At 39.7% G+C, this 22,807-nt stretch overlaps 1 protein-coding gene across 3 annotated transcripts in view; it reads right to left on the bottom strand.

Annotated features, from left to right (window-relative positions):
- The window catches only part of LOC127873240 (UTP--glucose-1-phosphate uridylyltransferase-like), a 69,513-nt gene that overhangs the window by 13,606 nt on the left and 33,100 nt on the right, over window positions 1-22,807 (bottom strand). Inside the window, exons 1-6 of one of the 3 annotated variants that reach the window (XM_052417013.1) lie at window positions 18,789-18,860; window positions 16,004-16,135; window positions 13,670-13,774; window positions 9,482-9,664; window positions 8,873-9,006; window positions 1,419-1,487 (exon numbers count right to left, since the gene is read on the bottom strand). In XM_052417013.1, coding sequence (XP_052272973.1) covers window positions 1,419-1,487; window positions 8,873-9,006; window positions 9,482-9,664; window positions 13,670-13,774; window positions 16,004-16,135; window positions 18,789-18,845 — 680 coding nt within the window. In that variant the 5' untranslated portion in view covers window positions 18,846-18,860. Of the gene's footprint in view, window positions 1-1,418; window positions 1,488-8,872; window positions 9,007-9,481; window positions 9,665-13,669; window positions 13,775-16,003; window positions 16,136-18,434; window positions 18,541-18,788; window positions 18,861-22,807 lie in introns of those variants that run through there. The other 2 variants (XM_052417012.1, XM_052417014.1) reach the window with 2 other exon arrangements.

Genomic DNA, 22,807 nt, shown 5'->3' with positions numbered 1-22,807 from the left:
TTTCAAAAAGGCATCAATTACACCATTGCACCCTTTAAAATGTGAGCACTATCAATAGAGCATTAATAAATTAGCAAGAGAGAGAATAGGATGTAAAAAATATCAGTTCAATGCACTGGATTAAATGAAGTTGAAATGGGTGTAAAGAAATAAGTTATACTTGTTGGAATGTAAGTGGGAAGATGCTGAACAGGTATCGTTTGTTAATGGTTAGAGTTTCAAATTAGGGCCGAATGGATTTCTCCTTGCTAATTGTGAACAACACAAAATAAGCTAACAAAGTGAAGTTAGCTTAATATCCTCGCCCATGTCACCTCTTGAACAAACTCAAAAAGCAATGCATCTTTTTTTTTTAAAGCTGTGTTTGAAAAAGAATAATTTGGAAGAAGTTTGAAAATCTGTCAAAAAAGAATGAGGACTGGGCTGTCCACTGGAGATGACAAACTGATCTTTATGAGTAATAGGAAATCCTTGCTGAGTTTTATTCACCAAATAAAGAGCTCTAAATCCTGAGCTTGTCAAGGATTTTGCTAGGTAAGCATTAAAATATAAGTCGTGCTCTGTGTTAAGGGTGTTTATTGCATGTGCGTAAAGTGTCGTCCCAGATTAATGATCAGGGACGACACTTTCCGCATTTATTATATTTTTTCGTTTCAAGACTGTCTCATCCGGGCCAAAACGTAGTTAAGGCGAAAAGTGTCGTCCCTGATTAGCCTGTGCAGACTGCACAGGCTAATCTGGGACAACACTTAACACACATGAATTAAACCCCCTTTTCACAGAGCTGGGCTCATATATATGCACTGTGTTTGTGAACAAGAACGTGTGAACAAAACTTACAAACCTTTCATATCTAGGAAAGAAGATTTCAAGAGGGCATGGTTCAGTATTAACTAATTACTGTTACCAGAATATAACACACGGTCAGAGACTAGGCTTCCAACAAGACAACACTTAAGCATAGAAGCAGGAAATATGCCTTATATTGTCATTTACCAAATAAACCAACAAATGATTATATAAACAAATAAATATTTGGTATAAGAAATTATAATGAATACCTACAAAAAATGAAATTATATGAAGTCACATGTACAAATCAGTCAAATCTGTATGTTTTCATCAAAGTAAAGAACCAATCAATCTGTCTAGAGAGGGAGCATAATACCACATAGAAGTATGTTTTATATTTAAATGATATTGATTTATACTAACATTGAAATGATTAAAAAAGAAAAGAATTGACCATCAGCTCTCTTTTTATTTGTTTATAGTTCTATGCTCAGTATGTTTTTATAAGCCCTTGCAAGAAATGATTCCAGCCCATCAGATAACAACTTCATTTTTTCAATTAAGTAAACTGATGAAAACAGGTTCAATTCTAGTATGATTAGACTTAAACACTTCGCACCACATACCCTTCTGCACTTTCAGGTCCAAAATTTGTAGCTATGGGCAACAAAGATTCTCGGTTGACTCGAGGATATCTAAAACACAAGAACAATTATTGATTTAACCTTAGTTACTAAATACTACATCATTCTAAAGGTTATAGTACTCTTTATAAATAAATAGTCTGTTACTCAATGAAAAGTTTAACCAGATATTGCGAGACGCAATTATAAAACTAAGTGATGATACCCTATGATACTTAAATAAGGCACTGACCAAGGTTTTTACACTTTCATTTTTTTACCAACACAGATTTTTATTAAAATCTACAATTAGACCACATGACCCAGAAAAGCTCAAATAATCATAAAGAATTGGGTATGGCAGCTTCGGAAAAAAATATTGAAAAGTAATTTGCTTAACCCTTTCCGCTCAGAAGCAAAGTGAAAATGGCTTTGGCAACCAGCATAAAACAAGAACAGCCTGGGAGTCACTCGCAGTCTGGTGAGGATTTATGCTGTTTGCTACTCATCAGTATCTAAGGGTTGGAAATAAAGCCTTTAAAACTTGAATCTAGTAAAAAAGATCTTTAATTTAATATAACTTTCTAAGTGACTACAAATGCATCAAAATACGTATCTAAGTGGTAAAGGGTAAAGAATAAACCTCCGGGTCCTATTAATCAACAGTTCTCAACAATAACCTGCATAAGTTAATAAGATAAATTATTTCAAATTATATTGTTGTAATAATTTAACAATTTAAACAGTTTTTATCAAAGAAAAGTAAGGACTCCAAAACATTTCAATAATCTTAGACTTTCAATGAAATAAAGCTAAATTAATATGGCCTGTGCTCTGTGGTTTAATGCATGTGCGTAAAGGTTTGTCCCAGAGTAGCCTGTGCAGTCCACAGAGGCTAATCAGGGACGACACTTTCCGCCTGAACTTGATTTTTGCTAAGAAGAGACTATCTTTAAACAGAAAATATCATAAAAGGAGAAATGTTGTCCCTGATAAGCCTGTGCAGACTGTACTTTACACACACACATCAAGTCTTATTCTCTCAGAAAGAGGATTATAAAATATCCACAAGTCAGACATTACTTGAGCAGGACGTTTAATCAACTACAAGTGGGCCAAGATGGCCCTAGTTCGCTCACCTGAGAGGAGTGGGTTCATTCAATGTTTATCTAATGCCAAACTTGACGTAGATATTGTTCAGACAAACATCCTGGTCAAGTTTCATCATTATTGAACCAAAACTCTGGCGTATGGAGTGTTTTTGTTTTTGTAAGATTTAATTTAGTGACCTATATTTTGAGTTGACCCCCTTACCAAACATCAAACTTTGCTTACAAAAATAAATATTTTGACCAAGAGTAATACAATCTGAAACAAAATTGTGACCTCTAGAGTGTTTTCAAGGATTTTGTATAATATAATGAAAATAAGGACAATCTAAGGGCAATAATTATGGCATTCATTATGTGATTTTGCTCATCATCAAACTTGACTGAGATCTTTCAACAACTTTGATAAAAGATGCTTGAGAAATGTGAATGCTAGAGTGTTTACAAACCAAATGTGGACAGACGGACAGCGGACAAAGACCAATCCTAAAACCTCACCTGAGCAATCAGGTGAGCTAAAAAGTGTTTCACCAATCTGAGCCATTTTCCAACGTGTCCAAGAAATCAATAAAACCAATGTATTTGACCAAAAATGTGACTTAAAGAGTGTTCACATGTTTTACCTATATACATATAGAGAAAAATGCCCTGCCCACTGGCGGCAATGTTTTTCCACTGATCTGGACCATTTTCGAACTTGTCCAAGATATCAATAAAACCACTGTTTTGACCAATTTTCATGATGATCGGGAAAAATTGTGACTTCTAGAGTGTTTACAAGGTTTTTCTATAGCCAAATAAGGAAAACTGCCCCGCCCACTGGCGGCCATGTTTTTCAACGGACCGGAACCACTTTTAAGCTCAACCAACATATCATAAAGACAAACATTTTGACAAAGTAACATGGAGATTGGGCATTATATGCAACTTCTACAGTGTTAACAAGGTTTTTCTTTTTTTTACCTAGTGACCTAGTTTTTGACCCAGCATGACCCAGTTTCGAACTTGATCAAGATATCATTGGGACAATTCTTCTGACCAAGTTTCATGAAGAACAGACAATAAATGCAGCCTCTAGAGTGTTTACGAACAAATGTGGATGGACAATGGACAGACAGACGGACGGACACACGACGGACAAAGACCAGTCACAAAAGCTTACCTGACCAATCAGGTGAGCTAAAAATTTACACAACCTTTTAAAAGAGTCTGATTATAACCCCCAGTCTAGCCAGACAACAGACCTGCTCTGTCTCTTTGAACACCAGTCTAGCCAGACTACCGACCTGCTCTGTCTCTATGACCCCCAGTCTAGCCAGACTACCAACCTGCTGTCTTAGTGACCCCCAAGTCTAGCCAGACTACCGACCTGCTCTGTCTCTATGACCCCAAGTCTAGCCAGACTACCGACCTGCTGTCTTTATGACCCCCAGTCTTGCCAGACTACAGACCTGCTCTGTCTCTATGACCACCAGTCTAGCCAGACTACCGACCTGCTCTGTCTTTATGACCCCCAGTCTAGCCAGACTACCGACCTGCTCTGTCTCTTTGACCCCCAGTCTAGCCAGACTACCGACTGCTGTCCCTATGACCCCCAGTCTAGCCAGACTACTGACCTGCTCTGTCTCTATGACCCCTCAGTCTAGCCAGACTACTGACCTGCTCTGTCTCGATTGACCCCTAGTCTAGCCAGACTACCGACCAGCTCTGTCTCTATGACCCAAAGTCTAGCCAGACTACCGACCTGCTCTGTCTCTATGACCCCTAGTCTAGCCAGTCTACCGACCAGCTCTGTCTCTATGACCCCCAGTCTAGCCAGACTACCGACCAACTCTGTCCCTATGACCCCAAGTCTAGTCAGACGACAGACCTGCTCTGTCTCTATGACCCCTAGTCTAGCCAGACTACCGACCAGCTCTGTCTCTATGACCCCCCAGTCTAGCCAGACTACCAACCTGCTCTGTCTTTATGACCCCTAGTCTAGCCAGACTACCGACCTGCTCTGTCTCTATGACCCCCCAGTCCAGTCAGACTTCCGACCTGCTCTGTCTCTATGACCCCCAGTCTAGCCAGACTACTGACCTACTCTGTCTCTATGACCCCTCAGTCTAACCAGACTACCGACCTGCTCTGTCTCTATGACCCCTAGTCTAGCCAGACTACCGACCAGCTCTGTCTCTATGACCCATCAGTCTAGCCAGACTACTGACCAGCTCTGTCCCTATGACCCCAGTCTAGCCAGACTACCGACCAGCTATGTCTCTATGACCCCAAGTCTAGCCAGACTACCGACCAGCTCTGTCTCTTTGACCCCAAGTCTAGCCAGACTACTGACCTACTCTGTCTCTATGACCCCAGTCTAGCCAGACTACCGACCAGCTCTGTCTCTTTGACCCCAAGTCTAGCCAGACTACTGACCTACTCTGTCTCTATGACCCCAGTCTAGCCAGACTACTGACCTGCTCTGTCTCTATGACCCCATGTCTAGCCAGACTACCGACCAGCTCTGTCTCTTTGACCCCAAGTCTAGCCAGACTACCGACCAGCTCTGTCCCTATGACCCCCCAGTCTAGCCAGACTTCAGACCTGCTCTGTCTTTATGACCCCCCAGTCTAGCAAGACTACCGACCTGCTCTGTCTTTATAACCCCCAGTCTAGCCAGACTACCGACCTGCCCTGTCTTTATGACCCCCAGTCTAGCCAGACTACTGACCTACTCTGTCTCTATGACCCCTCAGTCTAACCAGACTACCGACCTGCTCTGTCTCTATGACCCCTAGTCTAGCCAGACTACCGACCAGCTCTGTCTTTATGACCCCCCAGTCTAGCAAGACTACTGACCTGCTCTGTCTCTATAACCCCCAGTCTAGCCAGACTACCGACCTGCCCTGTCTTTATGACCCCCATTCTAGCCAGACTACCGACCTGCTCTGTCTCTATGACCCCCAGTCTAGCCAGACTATCGACCTGCTCTGTCTCTATGAACAGCAGTCTAGCCAGACTACCGACCTGCTCTGTCTCTATGACCCCTCAGTCTAGCCAGACTACCAACCTGCTCTGTCTCTATGACCCCCAGTCTAGTCAGACTACAGACCTGCTCTGTCTCTATTATCACCAGTCTAGCCAGACTACCAACCTGCTCTGTCTTTATGACCCCCAGTCTAGCCAGACTACCGACCTGCTCTGTCTCTTTGACCCCCAGTCTAGCCAGACTACCGACTGCTGTCCCTATGACCCCCTGTCTAGCCAGACTACTGACCTGCTCTGTCTCTATGACCCCTCAGTCTAGCCAGACTACTGACCTGCTCTGTCTCGATTGACCCGTAGTCTAGCCAGACTACCGACCAGCTCTGTCTCTATGACCCCCAGTCTAGCCAGACTACCGACCTGCTCTGTCTCTATGACCCCTAGTCTAGCCAGACTACCGACCAGCTCTGTCTCTATGACCCCCAGTCTAGCCAGACTACCAACCAACTCTGTCTCTATGACCCCCAGTCTAGTCAGACGACCGACCTGCTCTGTCTCTATGACCCCTAGTCTAGCCAGACTACCAACCAGCTCTGTCTCAATGACCACCCAGTCTAGCCAGACTACCAACCTGCTCTGTCTCTATGACCCCCCAGTCCAGCCGGACTTCCGACCTGCTCTGTCTCTATGACCCCCAGTCTTGCCAGACAACTGACCTGCTCTGTCTCTATGACCCCATGTCTAGCCAGACTACCGACCAGCTCTGTCTCTTTGACCCCAAGTCTAGCCAGACTACCGACCAGCTCTGTCCCTATGACCCCCCAGTCTAGCCAGACTTCAGACCTGCTCTGTCTTTATGACCCCCCAGTCTAGCAAGACTACCGACCTGCTCTGTCTCTATAACCCCCAGTCTAGCCAGACTACCGACCTGCCCTGTCTTTATGACCCCCAGTCTAGCCAGACTACTGACCTACTCTGTCTCTATGACCCCTCAGTCTAACCAGACTACCGACCTGCTCTGTCTCTATGACCCCTAGTCTAGCCAGACTACCGACCAGCTCTGTCTTTATGACCCCCAAGTCTAGCAAGACTACTGACCTGCTCTGTCTCTATAACCCCCAGTCTAGCCAGACTACCGACCTGCCCTGTCTTTATGACCCCCAGTCTAGCCAGACTACCGACCTGCTCTGTCTCTATGACCCCCAGTCTAGCCAGACTATCGACCTGCTCTGTCTCTATGAACAGCAGTCTAGCCAGACTACCGACCTGCTCTGTCTCTATGACCCCTCAGTCTAGCCAGACTACCAACCTGCTCTGTCTCTATGACCCCCAGTCTAGTCAGACTACAGACCTGCTCTGTCTCTATTATCACCAGTCTAGCCAGACTACCAACCTGCTCTGTCTTTATGACCCCCAGTCTAGCCAGACTACCGACCTGCTCTGTCTCTTTGACCCCCAGTCTAGCCAGACTACCGACTGCTGTCCCTATGACCCCCTGTCTAGCCAGACTACTGACCTGCTCTGTCTCTATGACCCCTCAGTCTAGCCAGACTACTGACCTGCTCTGTCTCGATTGACCCGTAGTCTAGCCAGACTACCGACCAGCTCTGTCTCTATGACCCCCAGTCTAGCCAGACTACCGACCTGCTCTGTCTCTATGACCCCTAGTCTAGCCAGACTACTGACCAGCTCTGTCTCTATGACCCCCAGTCTAGCCAGACTACCAACCAACTCTGTCTCTATGACCCCCAGTCTAGTCAGACGACCGACCTGCTCTGTCTCTATGACCCCTAGTCTAGCCAGACTACCGACCAGCTCTGTCTCAATGACCACCCAGTCTAGCCAGACTACCAACCTGCTCTGTCTCTATGACCCCCCAGTCCAGCCAGACTTCCGACCTGCTCTGTCTCTATGACCCCCAGTCTTGCCAGACTACTGACCTGCTCTGTCTCTATGACCCCTCAGTCTAACCAGACTACCGACCTGCTCTGTCTCTATGACCCCTAGTCTAGCCAGACTACCGACCAGCTCTGTCTCTATGACCCATCAGTCTAGCCAGACTACTGACCAGCTCTGTCTCTATGACCACAAGTCTAGCCAGACTACCTACCAGCTCTGTCTCTATGACCCCTAGTCTAGCCAGACTACTTACCAGCTCTGTCTCTATGACCACAAGTCTAGCCAGACTACCAACCAGCTCTGTCTCTATGACCCCTAGTCTAGCCAGACTACCAACCAGCTCTGTCTCTATGACCCCTAGTCTAGCCAGACTACTTACCAGCTCTGTCTCTATGACCACAAGTCTAGCCAGACTACCAACCTGCTCTGTCTCTATGACCCCCCAGTCTAGCCAGACTACAGACCTGCTCTGTCTCTATGACCCCCAGTCTAGCCAGACTACCAACCTGCTATGTCTCTATGACCCCTAGTCTAGCCAGACTACCGACCAGCTCTGTCTCTATGACCCCCCGGTCTTGCCAGACTACCCAGCTGCTCTGTCTCTATGACCCCCAATCTAGCCTGACTACTGACCTGCTCTGTCTTTATGACCCCCAGTCTAGCCAGACTACCAACCTGCTCTGTCTCTATGACCCCCAGTCTAGCCAGACTACCGACCTGCTCTGTTTCTATGACCCCCCAGTTTAGCCAGAATACCGACCTGCTGTATTTCTATGACCCCCCAGTCTTGCCAGACTACAGACCTGCTCTGTCTCTATGACCCCCAGTCTAGCCAGACTACCGACCTGCTCTGTCTTTATGACCCCCCAGTCTAGCCAGACTACCGACCGGCTCTGTCTCTATGACCCCCAGTCTAGCCAGACTACCGACCTGCTCTGTCTTTATGACCCCCCAGTCTAGCCAGACTACCGACCTGCTCTGTCTCTATGACCCCCAGTGTAGCCAGACTACTGACCAACTCTGTCTCTATGACCCCTCAGTCTAGCCAGACTACTGACCTGCTCTGTCCCTATGACCCCAAGTCTAGCCAGACTACCGACCTGCTCTGTCTCTATGACCCCATGTCTAGCCAGACTACCGACCTGCTCTGTCTCTATGACCCCTCAGTCTAGCTAGACTACCGACCTGCTCTGTCTCTATGACCCCCCAGTCTAGCCAGACTTCAGACCTGCTCTGTCTCTATGACCCCCAGTCTAGCCAGACTACCGACCTGCTCTGTCCCTATGACCCCTTAGTCTAGCCAGACTACCGACCTGCTCTGTCCCTATGACCCCTCAGTCTAGCCAGACTACCGACCTGCTCTGTCTCTATTACCACCAGTCTAGCCAGACTATCAACCTGCTCTGTCTCTTTGAATCCCAGTCTAGCCAGACAACCGACCTGCTCTGTCTCTATGACCCCTAGTCTAGCCAGACTACCGACCTGCTCTGTGTGAAGGTGAAGATGTTGACCCGGACCTGGTTGTACTTGGCCAGGATCTTCTCTGTGTCCTCATCAGTGTTGAAGGAGTTCATCAGCACCAGGGGCACGTCAGCATCGTACTTCCTGTTCAGGGTCTGTGGGATGTACATCCACATTAACAGAGCCTCGTTCTGAGATAACTGGGCATAATGCATGTTCGTAAAGTGGCGTCCCAGATTAGCCTGTGCAGTCCACACAGACTAGTCAGGGATGATAATTTCCGCTTGTATATTTTTTCTGTCTAAAAGAATTCTCTTTTTAACAAAAATCCAGAGAAGGCGGAGAGTGTCGTTCTTAAGTAGCCTGTGCAGACTGCAGAGGCTAATCTGGGATGACACTTTATGCATATGCATTCAGCCAACTATTTCCAGAACAAAGCTTTAATATTTTTCAACCTTACATAATTATGAACCTTTCATACAATAGTTTTAATATTTAACACATATCTCCTTTTTAACAAGTACAATTTTTCATTTGCCTTCATGAGAACTTACATGTATTGAAAGCTGTATGGTGCTTTATATTGTGAATGAAGACATGAAGATAAAATACAAATAAAGTATTTCGAACCTCAATCTGCTGCACGTTGAGATCGAGGAAGGTGAGCTCGTTGCGCACGCTGATGGCGCTCTTCGGTCCGGTGCAGCCCATGCCGGTACCCAGCCCTCCGTTCAGCTTCACCACCACCAGCTGGTCCAGCAGGGCCTTCACCTCTGTCTCCGCCGGCGCCGGCAGGTCCTTGTACGCCTTAATCTGCAGAGAACACATAACAGGTTATGATCATTAATTGAGTCGTGTTCTTAGAAAACTGGGCATAATGCATGTGCGTTAAGTGTCATCCCAGATTAGCCTGTGCAGTCCGCACAGGCTAATAAGGGACGACAATTTCCGCCTAAATTGGATTTTTGCTAAGAAGAGACTTCATGTAAACTAAAAATGTCATAAAAGCGGAAAGTGTCATCCCTGATTAGCTTGTGCGGACTGCACAGGGTTATCTGGAACAACACTTTACGCACATGCATTATGCCTAGTTTTCTCAGAACGCAAATCAATTATATGAGCCTCTTGTCTGGTAAAACGGGGAATAATGCATGAATGTACAGAGTTGTCCAAGCTTAGCCTCAGCAGTCCACAAGACTAAATTTTCTTTTTGAAGAGACTTCCTATAAACATACAAATATGTAATGATAGTGAAAAGTGGGTGGGGAGAGGACCATTACCAATTCTTATTTCGATTGAAACTTATTAGTAGTGTAATGTCCAAGTCTGCCTGGGTCTTGATCTGCAGAGAACAAACAGGGATGAGAGGACAGACACCACAATGTTGTTATAACAGATAATGTTCTCATTATATATTTATGAGGCTTTAATCGGGCTTAATGCATTTGCGTTAAGTATCATCCCAGATTAGCCTGTAGATTGGGACATAGGGTTGGTCTCTATAGTGTCCACAAGCGTTTTCTTTCTTACCCCATGTAACCGAATTAAAATATTTGCTGAGATATTATTAGGACAAAATACTCTTATCAAGTTTCATGAAGAGTGAGCAATATATGTGGCCTCTAGAGGGTTTTTAATTTAATTTTACTTGTTAACCAAATTGTTTGACTCGCATAACTGTTTTTAAAACTTAGCAAAGATATGGTTGGGACAAACCCTCTAACAAAAAATAATTATTTTAATTTGGCATAAATGTAGAGTGTTCACACAATTTTTTTATAATTTGGCATACTGACCTTGTTTCTAAGCCAATGTGACTTAGTTTCCAACTTTGACCAGATATTATAGAAAAACATGTACAGACCAAGTTTTATTAAGATTGGGCAATAAGGGTGAACTTAGAATTCACAAGCTTTTTGTTTCATTTGACCTAGTGACCAAGTTTCTAAACCCATGTGACCCACTTTGGAACTTGGCATAGATATCAAAGGGAAAAATGTTCTGACCAAGTTTCATCCTGATAGGGCAAAGAATATGGCCTACAGAGTGTTCACAAGTGTTGGTTTTATTGCTTACCTAATCACCTAGTTTTTGACCCCACATGTCACAGTTTCAAACTTGGTCGAGCTATTATTAACAGAAATATTCTGACATAAAGATAGGGCAATAAAGAAGGCCTCTTTAGTGTTCACAAGTTGTTGTTTTTTATCGACCTAGTGAGTCATAGTGACTTAGTTTTTGACCCAATGTGATGCAGTTGTGACCTAGGCAGAGGTATGAGTGCCGTAAATGTTCTGACCAAGTTTCAAGACGTTTAGTCTATAAATGCCACATCTAGTGTTCACAAGAAAACTGTTAATGAAGAATGACAGACCACTCTTTACAAAGGAAACCAATCACAAAAGCTCACAATAAATTGTGGTCAGATGAGCTAAAACATAACTTTGTTTGCTAATGTCATTGAACTGTGTGTCAGAAAAACAAAATCTTCCCATATGGTACCAGTTTTATTTATTCCTGAAACATTTGAGTAAGTTGTAAAACATAACAATGAATAGATATGTCAAGCAAATGGGCCACAAAACAGTTAATAACCAAGGTACAGCAATGTTAATGGACATCTCAAGATAATAGCAAATAATTCTATACACTAGATGATAAATGTGTGTATATGGTTTACATAATGTTGCTTTTTTGTATACATTTTACACAAATCCTTGTGTAAAATACTAATGGTACCATTTTTACTTTTATATGGTAGTCAATTAAGTCTTTTTTTATGAAAAGTTTGGTCAATGTATGAATTGATTTCTTATTTCTGCAATTGACCTCACCAAAGGTTCTTGCATGCACCAATCTTATGAAGAATGCAAGTACTTCCTGGTAGTAATTTATTTTTAGTTATGCTGAAGATCATATTTTGACCTTTCACCTTGAAACTTTAATGTTGACCTTGTGGTCTGGGCCTTACATGAGACAAACAGTCCTGTCACTTCAGCCAAACTTTTTTTTCAAATCTATCAATGACAGAGACAGTTATGTTTTTGCCAAGATTTGATCAAATACTGAGACAATCCACCCCCTTACAGGGCTACCATAATACCATAGTTTTTATGAAATGAAACCCTTAATGGTCGCCTAAATTCAATTCAGTAAATGTACTAAATACATTTATGTTCTTTTAGCCTTCAAACTTAATGAAACAATTACTGGGTACTGGATACTTCCAATACAATGCAACAAACCAATTGTATTTATTTTCATCAATGAACAGATTTTAACAAAGAAAGTAAATTTGAAGAGAAATACAAGTTAACAAGGACTGGTCAACATTGTTCAGAGTTTTCCAAAATACAATTATTGACCATATAATCCCCCCCCCTACAATGTCAAAACATTGAAATAATGTTCAGTAAGTAAACCAGTTGAACTCATCATTCTTACAGCTAGACAAACCCAATCTATCAAACAGACACAAAGTAAAAAAAACAGACAAAAATGGATGCACTGCATGTATTTAAGCTTAATGTAAGCTGATTCATCAAAACCTGTCATGTGTCCCACAGCATGGATATACAGTTAAGTAAAGCACAACCAAATTAATCATGTCTTATCTACACAACACTATGGGGAGTTACGAGAGTATCTTGTTTATCATGGCCTCAGACAAAGCCCTGTAAAAGTTTACATTCACTTTTTGAAATTTATAACAGGAAAACATCATCTGAAACTAACACTGGTAAAACAGGGTGTAATGAATGTGTGTAAAGTGTCATCCTATATAAGTCTTTGCATTTCACACTAATCAGAGATATTACTTTCTGCATCTATTGTATTTTTGTTTGGAGGAAATCTCTTTTTTTAATCCGGTCAAGGCACAGGCAAATCTAGGAAGACACTTATCTAGAATGCATTAAGCCCCATTTTCACAGAGCAGGATAACATGTTAAAAGGCATTCATCTGGTATCTAGAGAACATTGGTTGTCCAATTAATAGTAGGAACAGTGAATAGAAAAGACATCCTTAAATTCATAATGCAACCTTTGTGACTAAATGTAATAAAAATATTTTCTTAAATTTAATTTTTGGAAAACAAAGTGACTATGATAAACACCAACACAACATTGGAGGCAATAAATCATTGCAACAGATGCCATATGTTGTGTAAACTCAAACTATGTAAACTATACAGATTTAAATGTTGCAGAACCACCAACACCAGAGGCAGTAAAACAATCCCACTGGTAAATATGGTCAAGATGCAATGGTGTTGCAGATTTGAGCAGCGCCATGCAAAAATGAACATTATTTTATTTGCAGCCAGCATAGCTCCAGACCTGCCTGCGCAGTCTGGCCGGAGCTACCCTGTCTGCTTTTAAGTCAAGCATGGTTCATGGTCTCATTACTGTGTAGGGTAGATCCTGATCAGACTGTGCGAATGCATACGCTGACTGACTCGATATACCATAAGACTCATTTTTGCATGACAAATGTCAGATGGTGAATGCCATGAAACAGAGAGATCTCCATTAAGGCTGCATTCTCAAAATCTTTCCTAAGACACCAGGTAATGGTCCTGCCCAGGCAAAAGACTCAACGAGATTACAGTCATATGGCTTTTGATGCAATCTAGCAAACAATAAATATTTCTTTTTTTTTATTTTTAGTACCTGAAGTGCAATTCGCAATTACCCTTTATCCAATTGAGCATAATAGTAAAGTTTGGTAAAGTTCCATGTAAATGAAGGCAAACAGTATTTTCCAGAGACTGTATGCCTGCAGTGAATTGTTTCCCAATATTGTACTCATGTACTTACAGCTTCATTTGGCAGGAGATGCAGTTTGTCCCAGTCAACTGACGGACTTTCCGTCAGGTAGCGGTGAAACAGCTTCTCAAATTCTTCAAACTCCGACAACACTCTCTACAATCACAAACATTCTATAGGACATCATATTCAACAGTTGTCATATTCAATAAATGAAAGGGATATCATCATTCAAAGTTGTTGTATTGAACGAAATATTATAGCAACATCACGACTCAAGTTTATCATATGAGTCGCATTCTGAGAAAACTGGGCATAATGTATGAGCGTAGTGTCGTTCCAGATTAACCTGTGCAGTCCGCACAGGCTTATCTAGGACAACACTTTCCACTTTTATGACATTTTTCGTTTCAATGAAGTCTCTTCTTAGCAAAAATCCAATTTAGGCGGAAAGTGTTGTCCCTGATTAGCCTGTGCAGACTGCACCGGCTAATCTGGGACGACACTTTACGCATATGCATTAAGCCCAGTTTTCTCAAAACGCGGCTCCTATCAAAAGAAATATTCAGGAACATTTAAGGGATATCATCACTCACAATTTTCATCATAAAGACACATTCAAGGCGCATCATTCTTCACAATTGTTTATTGAAAGCCACCTTAAAGGGACATCAACACTCAGATTTGATAAATTGAAAAAAAACATTAAAGAGACATAAGCATGCAAATGTGTCAAATTCACAAAAACCAAAAATGGACATCAAAACAATTGTTATACTAAAAGAAACATTCATGGGATATCAATATTGATTATTGTTATGTTCAAGAACAAATTTAAACAGGTTCTTTTACTATATAGAGTAACAATATGACGTGTCTACAAGTCAATTATGCAGCCAGTATTTTTTTTCACATTATGTCTACCAACGCCAACATTGATATTATGTTTTGTAAGACAGTGAAGGCACATCTCCAGGACTGCTGGAGTTTCTATCAATAAAGATGAATTTGAGCCAAACTATTTTAAACAAGGGCTGTTTGCAAAACATGCATGCCCCCCATATGGGCTGTCAGTTGTAGTGGCAGCCATTGTGTGAATAAGTTTTTTGTCACTGTGACCTTGACCTATGACCTAGTGACCTGAAAATCAATAGGGGTCATCTGCAAGTCATGATCAATGTACCTATGAAGTTTCATGATCCTAGGCCTAATAATACTTGAGTTATCATCAGGAAACCATTTTACTGTTTTGAGTCACTGTGACCTTGACCTTTCCCCTAGTGACCTGAAAATTAATAGGGGTCATCTGCCAGTCATGATTAATGTACCTATGAAGTTTCATGATCCTAGGTGTAAGCATTATTGAGTTACCATCCGGAAACCATTTTACTATTTCGAGTCACTGTGACCTTGACCTTTGACCTAGTGACCTGAAAATCAAAAGGAGTCATCTGCCAGTCATGATCAATGTTCCTATGAAGTTTCATGATCCTAGGCGTAAGCATTCTTGAGTTATCATCCGGAAACCAGTTTACTGTTTCGAGTCACTGTGACCTTGACCTTTGACCTAGTGACCTGAAAATTAATAGGGGTCATCTGCCAGTCATGATCAATGTACCTATGAAGTTTCATGATCCTAGGTGTAAGCATTATTGAGTTATCATCCGGAAACCATTTTACTATTTCGAGTCACTGTGACCCTGACCCTGACCTTTGACCTAGTGACCTGAAAATCAAAAGGAGTCATCTGCCAGTCATGATCAATGTTCCTATGAAGTTTCATGATCCTAGGCGTAAGCATTCTTGAGTTATCATCCGGAAACCATTTAACTGTTTCGAGTCACTGTGACCTTGACCTTTGACCTAGTGACCTGAAAAGCAATAAGGGTCATTTGCCAGTCATGATCAATGTACCTGTGAAGTTTCATGATCTTAGGTATAAGCATTCTTGAGTTATCATCCGGAAACCATTTTGCTATTTCGAGTCACTGTGACCTTGACCTTTGACCTAGTGACCTGAAAATCAATAGGGGTCATCAGCCAGTCATGATCAATATACCTATGCAGTTTCATGGTCCTAGGCCTAAGCGTTTTTTGAGTTATCATCTGGAAACCATTTTACTATTTCGAGTCACTGTGACCTTGACCTTTGACCTAGTGACCTGAAAATCGATTGGGGTCATCTGCCAGTCATGATCAATGTACCAATGAAGTTTCATGATCCTAGGCCTAAGCGTTCTTGAGTTATCATCCGGAAACCATCTGGTGGACGGACGAACGGACGGACCGACCGACATGTGCAAAACAATATACCCCCTCTTCTTTGAAGGGGGGGCATAAATATGGCTTCTTTGTGCTCAGTTAGGCTATAAATAATATATGAACCTGTTTGTTTCCGGTGACTGTGTTTGCAATCCTGAGCAGCTCCTGGTTCATAGCAGCCTTGGCATCCAGTCTCGTTTTCTCCTTGAACTCAACGTCACTGGAGGTGCGCCGATGGCCTTTCACAAAACCAGTCTGAAATTTAACAATCATAGTGAGGTTGACTCTTTAAGAAATCAGCAGTCTAGGGCTGTATTCACATCAACATTATTCTACTTTACTTAACCCTTTACCACTTAGATACATATTTTGACGCATTTGTTGTCCCTCAGAAATTTACATTTAATTAAAGACCTTTCTTACTTAATTCAAGTTTCAAAGGCTTCATTTTCAACCCTTAGATACTGATGAGCAGCAAACAGCATTAAAACTGAACAGACTGCGAGTTTATTGCAGGCTGTTATGGTTTTATGCTGTTTGCACATAGCCATTTTCACTTTGCTTCTGAATGGGAACGGGTTCAAATGCGTAAAAATACGTATCTAAGGGGTAAAGGGGCTGATATAGCTTAGATAGCATTTGTATAGCAGCTTCCATTCAATGGTTGTACCTAAAAAAACTCTACACCAGTCTGTTAGAGTTAAGAATTAGGTAAAGATTTAAAGGGAAACAGCAGGGTTCTGCACCCTTCTCCTTGTTCTTTACCCCTCCTGTAATGCTTGGATGGTCTACACAAAATGTGTGAACTTCTGAATATATTTACCGTAATTACTCTATTTTTCCGACACCCTCAGTTTTCGGACACCCCTTTCTTTAGCAAAAATAATTATTATTCGTGATTCTTAATTTTCGGACACACGAGTTTTCGTCCATAATTAATGTCTCTAATTTTTTGGACAGTATATTTTACAGCGCTATTTTATCAAATTTCGGTCCTGTTTTTCGATATCTAAACTTTATGACAATTACCAGGGGTAGTGCCAATTAACAGTTCAATTATCTACCGCAATGGTACTACCCCTTCTCAGTAAAATAACTGTGACAAATACTAAACGCTCCAAGGTCTGATGCAACCTATTGCAAGTTTTACGAACAATTGAAGGTGTTAGACAACAACTATCGAAAATAAAAAAACAAATAATTCATAGTTTGCTTTTTTATTGCGTTAATTACAGGTTCATACAAGCGAGTATCGGTACATCACATGCTCATTTTTGAACTCGTTGGTCAAAGTACAACCTTGTAGTAACTTTCTGTCAAATAAATTAAGCATTTAAAATTATGTAAAATACAGTGCAAACATATATAACTGTAATTTATACTTTACGGCATGGTATTTTACAAGCGCATGCTATTACCGATAGTCGCTGATACAATTGGTGCTATTTTCGGACACTTCTATTTTCGACTCTAAAGTTTTCGGACACCTGTATTTTTTGAATATTTTTCGTATCTAAGTTTTCGGACACAAAATTTTTCAATTATTTATAAGTGTCCGGAAACATAGAGTAATTACGGTAATACATTTGTGCAATATTTTATCATCAATGGCAATTTAAAAGACTAAGCTAAAAGACCTTAATAACAAGTGTCATCTGTAATTTATTTTGACCAATAGGGAAAAGTACGAATACAGAATGTTTAGTCATCTTCAGCAACCAGAAATTGTTAAATAACTTTTTCCACTATTGCTTCTAACTGGGACAAAATACATTCACAATATTCAATGAAAGATAAACATATCCTATGAACTTAGAATTGATGAAGATTAAATGTTTCACCAACATTCGATGTAAAGAGTACAATCGACAATTAATGCCAATGTACTTCAACTAAAATTCTGCTGAAATATTTTTAATTAAACAGCCATGTTATAACACTTTCCCACTCAGAAGCAAACTGAAAATGGATATGTGCAAACAGCATAAACCAGAACAGCCTGCGAGTGACTCGCAGTCTGTTCAGGTTTTATGTTGTTTGCTGCTCATAAGTATCTAAGGGTTGGAAAAGAAGCCTTTAAAACTTGAATTTTGTAAGAAAGGTCTTTATTATAATCAAACTTTCTAAGGGACATTTTTTTTTTGAACTGCGTCAAAATACGTATATAAGTGGTAAAGGGTTAAACAAATACACAAACAAATACATAAAATCTAGATATAATCCAAGAAGTTGTTATAGTTATGAAAATTTAAATAATGAAAAAATAATTTAAATCACAATATAAATGCAATTTGATTTACCAGGCTTTCATTGTAAAGGGTTTTATTTCAAAATGAACAAGATGTTGAAGATCATAACTTGAAAAGAGGAATACCCTCAAAATATAGGAATAATATACACTGAAATTTCTACAGAATTTCTTAATTTAATCTAATAAGCTTATCCAACCCTGCTTAAAACGAGGTGTAAAGATTGTTACATTTCTTTTTAGCCCATCTCCAAAATGCTAAAATAACAGAGAAACAAATAAAAATAAAATAACTTCAGGATATACCAGTATTTTGGTGTAGGTTCCATAAGTGTGTTTCAAGATAATCCCATTCTTTCTAAACAGTCTATTGTAATGCATAAAGCTGTTATTTACCTCCCCCCAGCTGACACCAGGGCCACCAAGGCTTCTGATTGCGGTAGTTTGATAAAAATATCAATAACCCAACTGAGCTTAGTGAACATTAACCTGGTTGTTGATTTTTAAATTTTACTGATGCGAAATTTGTTGATATAAATAGATGTATTATTAAAATAACACAAAAAAACATTGAAATTATAAACAAAATTAAGTGAGAATACTATAATTGTTAAATCAAAGCTGCAAACAAACAAAACAATTAATATTTTTCATACATACCAAGACAGAATAAGATACATTAATGCCATATGAAAAACTTTCCAACTTAAAATCCATATTTTAATAATTATCCACTTCGGAGATGATGCCTTAAATACAAAATCTATACAAGACAAAATGTAAATAATTGTGGCAACCACATTTTCATCAATCAATTAAATGCTGCATTTTTTGTATGGGCGTGATTGTAAAACCTGTGTATAAAATTACTAAACCATTGTTGTCTTTTTATATCATTTAATACGTCATCGATGGTGATACAATCCGTAAACCTAATTATCAAATTGAAAACAAAAACTGGACAAGGTGTGTAATGGGATGTGACAAATACAACAGAGTGCAGGTCTATGCACTGTTCATACTAATTTGGCAAGCCCCTTTCTGAGAAAACACCATTTGAAATGACAGAACATTATTAAAGCTGAATTTGCTTTAAATATTTGCCTCTTAATTATTTGAGAGATTTTAGCTCGGATAGTATTAAATGAACCCTTTGCCCATCAGAAGCAACATGAAAATGACTGTGCAAACAGCATAAAACCAGAACAGCCTGCGAGTAACTCGCAGTCCGTTCAGGTTTTATGCTGTTTGCTGCTCATCAGTATCTAAGGGTTGGAAATGAAGCCTTTAAAACTTGAATATAGTAAGAAAGGTCTTTAATTAAATATAACTTTTTAAGGGACTACAAATGTGTAAAAATACGTATCTAAGTTGTAAAGGGTTAATACAAATATAAGCATACATTTTCGCTTTGGAGTGTAATGGGATGTGACAAATGACTAAAGAGTGCAGGGCTATGCACTGTTCATACTAATTTGGCAAGCCATTTTTTGAAAATACACCATTTGAAATGACAGAACATTATAAAAGCTGAATTTGCTTTAAATATTTGCCTCTTATTTGAGAGATTTCAGATAGAATAGTATTAAATAAATACAAATATAAGCTTACCTTTCCGCTAGAAGTATTTTCCAATAAAATTGTCTTGACTAAGACCTTTTTATAATACTGTGTTACCTAATTACTTATATTCTGCCAAATATATTCTGTATTTCCATCATATTAAAAACCTTCAATACCACAGTACTGTTGCAGTTTAATGACTTCAATTTCTTTATTTTTATGACTATTGTTAATCCTTTATGAAAAAGTCAGGACAGACTGCCACCAGACTATATACAGAATAAAATACACAAAATCTGTAGAAAAAATATACATGTATTCATAACAATTTTTAATGTCTGATATATTATTTGTTTAATCACATGATAAAATACCTCAACACAGGAATGTTCTCACAGACAGTTAAAAAGATGTTCAGGAATTATTATCATTTCACATTTTTAGTTCCTGTAAATTATTTTCAATTCCATTCTTCAACCAAGGCTGTCACATACCCCAATGAACTTAATTTGTTTTCCATATTTAAATGCTTACCAACTAGTACTGCAAAGGTTATAATTAATATATTTGTCATGTTTTTGTCAATGTAGTGTACCTTACTCTTCAAGATAAATCACTCATAGATTAAAAGAAACTACAGTTCAAAGAATTAAGTAACATAAAAGGAACAATTGAATAAAATTTGCTATTCTGCATAACTGGATATGAAATGGTTTATTTGGGGCCTGAAAATATGTTTATATTTGAAAGGACTCAAACTATCATCAATTGGTACAGCTAAGATTATTTCGCACCTAAAAACCTTCATCTTAAATTGATCTAACAAAACAAGAGCTGTCAGAAGACAGTGCGCTAGACTTTTTGAATGCTTGACAGTACTGTCATAAGCCATCATGGAGAAATTGTTCATATTCAATAAGGTCAAGGTAATATAGTCATATTCTAAGTGGAAGAGAGGACCATAATTGAAACATATTGATCGCTTATGTTTTAAAGAAGTTGTACTTTATAGACAATTCTGAGTTCAGGTATATTTTACACAATCTATTGAACATTTGTGAAGACATAAAACAAACTAATAAGATTTTATTTCAAGTTTGATCGCAATAGCTTGGGTGGGATGGTTGGACGGTCCTTCAAAAATAAAAGAAATAATTTATTTTTTTCCACGTTTAAAAAAATAATCTTTTTAGGTGGGTGGGGGTGGAGAGGGGGGTATAATGTGGGGGTGTGGTCATTTATTTGATGATCTTTCAATAAAAGCAATATGTCAAGGGATATATAAAATATTTTAGGTGGTACGCAAACTTTAACATTCCAACGCTCACGCAGACGGCTTGGTGAGTAGGATAGCTCCACTATATATATTTCATATATAATAGTCGAGCTAAAAATAAGAAAAAAAAGGAAAAAATATTTTTTTTTTAATTGTTTTCTTTTGGGGGGGGGGGATTCTGGGGTGTGGCGTGGGGGATGGTTTGGGTGGAGTCCATTGTGGTATGTTGCTCACCTGAGATTCAAAGGAACTGACCTGTTCTGTTACAGCCCAAGATGTCATAAGAACAAAATGTTCTTACCAACTTTCATGACTAGTGAACACCCTGGCAGCCACATTTTTCAACAGAACAAGGTTTTACTATAGCCATATAAGGAAAAAGCCCCGCCCCCTGGCAGCCATGTTTTTCAACCAACCGGCATCATTTTTGAACTCGTCCAAGATATTATTAGGATGAATCTTCTGACCAAGTTTCATGAAGATCGGACAATAAATGTGGCCTCTAGAGTGTTAACAAGATTTTACTATAGCCCAGGGATCATATTTTTTTCGGTTTTGCCGGTCCTAGACTGATTGGGGTCATGAAAGACCGATTGAAAATCCTAAACAGTCTGTCTGATTTTGTTTGCTAAAATTCCCATGTCATGAAATCGATTACACAGTGCACATGCTAACACCCCTTAATGACATTCATATCTTATCTCGATTAGGTGTGATAAACCATTCGCTGCAGTCTCTAAACCAGTCAGGACCGGTTTATTGCACGTCAGACCAAGAATTAAAAACTTGTGAACAGCGGATTAAAGACGCGTCCGAAATTAACAAGGGTGGTCGAAAATTGTGCACCTTATACACTACTGAACGCACGCGCTGTAACTAAACAAAACATGCCGATATATTTTCCACCAGCATTATAATCTGGTAATATAATTATGAATGAAAGTCGCGGATCTGATCGACAGAACAGCCAAAAGTTATTTTTATGGGCGGAACTTCACATAAAATAGAACACAAGAAAAATAATATACATTGTATAAATCTTTAGTAAAAACCGCATTAGAATCGAAATAATTCGTGTACTTTATAGTTTGTTGTTGAATAACCCATGACCGGAAAATTAGATGCGTGGTTTAATATCACTCCTGCTTCGCTCTCGTGATTTAATCCCTTCGCATCTAACCTATCGGCCGTGGGTTATTTGACAACAAACTATAACGTACACGAATTATTTCTTAATTATTTTGTTGTGTTATTGTCAGTAGCCAACCCATGTGCGATTGTAGCCAACCTACTCACAGACATTTATTTGGTTTAGTGCATTTTGTAAGCTATTATCGAGTCGACAACGATTTAAAACATCGGTATATACTTACACAGATTAATAATATTGACAACAATGAAAAAAAGTCTGATAAAACAACACGAAACAACAATGAAATAGGAAATGATAAAACCAGTCGAGAAAACTCATATGTCCCGTTAAACAAATGACTAAGGGAATTTTACTGGTACATTTATTATACCACCTTCATGAATGGCAAAATCAATGGTATATTATTTTAACGTAATTTGTCATAGTTTCGGACATAAATTTTCGGATACTTTTTCCCCATTTATATCCAGACCGATTGATGTTGCGGGAAAATATGATCCCTGCTATAGCCATATAAGGATTAATGCCTTGCCCCTTGGCAGCCATGTTTTTCAAGCAAACGTAACCATTTTCGAACTCATCTAAGATATCATTAAGACCAATCTTCTGACCAAATTTCATGAAGATTGGACAATAAATGTGGCCTCATAATAGCAAGAAAGTATTTGAAGTTTGAAAGCAAAAGCC

This window comes from Dreissena polymorpha, chromosome 3, assembly GCF_020536995.1.
Source record: "Dreissena polymorpha isolate Duluth1 chromosome 3, UMN_Dpol_1.0, whole genome shotgun sequence".
NCBI lineage: Eukaryota > Metazoa > Mollusca > Bivalvia > Myida > Dreissenidae > Dreissena > Dreissena polymorpha.
This window is presented reverse-complemented; position numbering and strand designations above follow the sequence as displayed.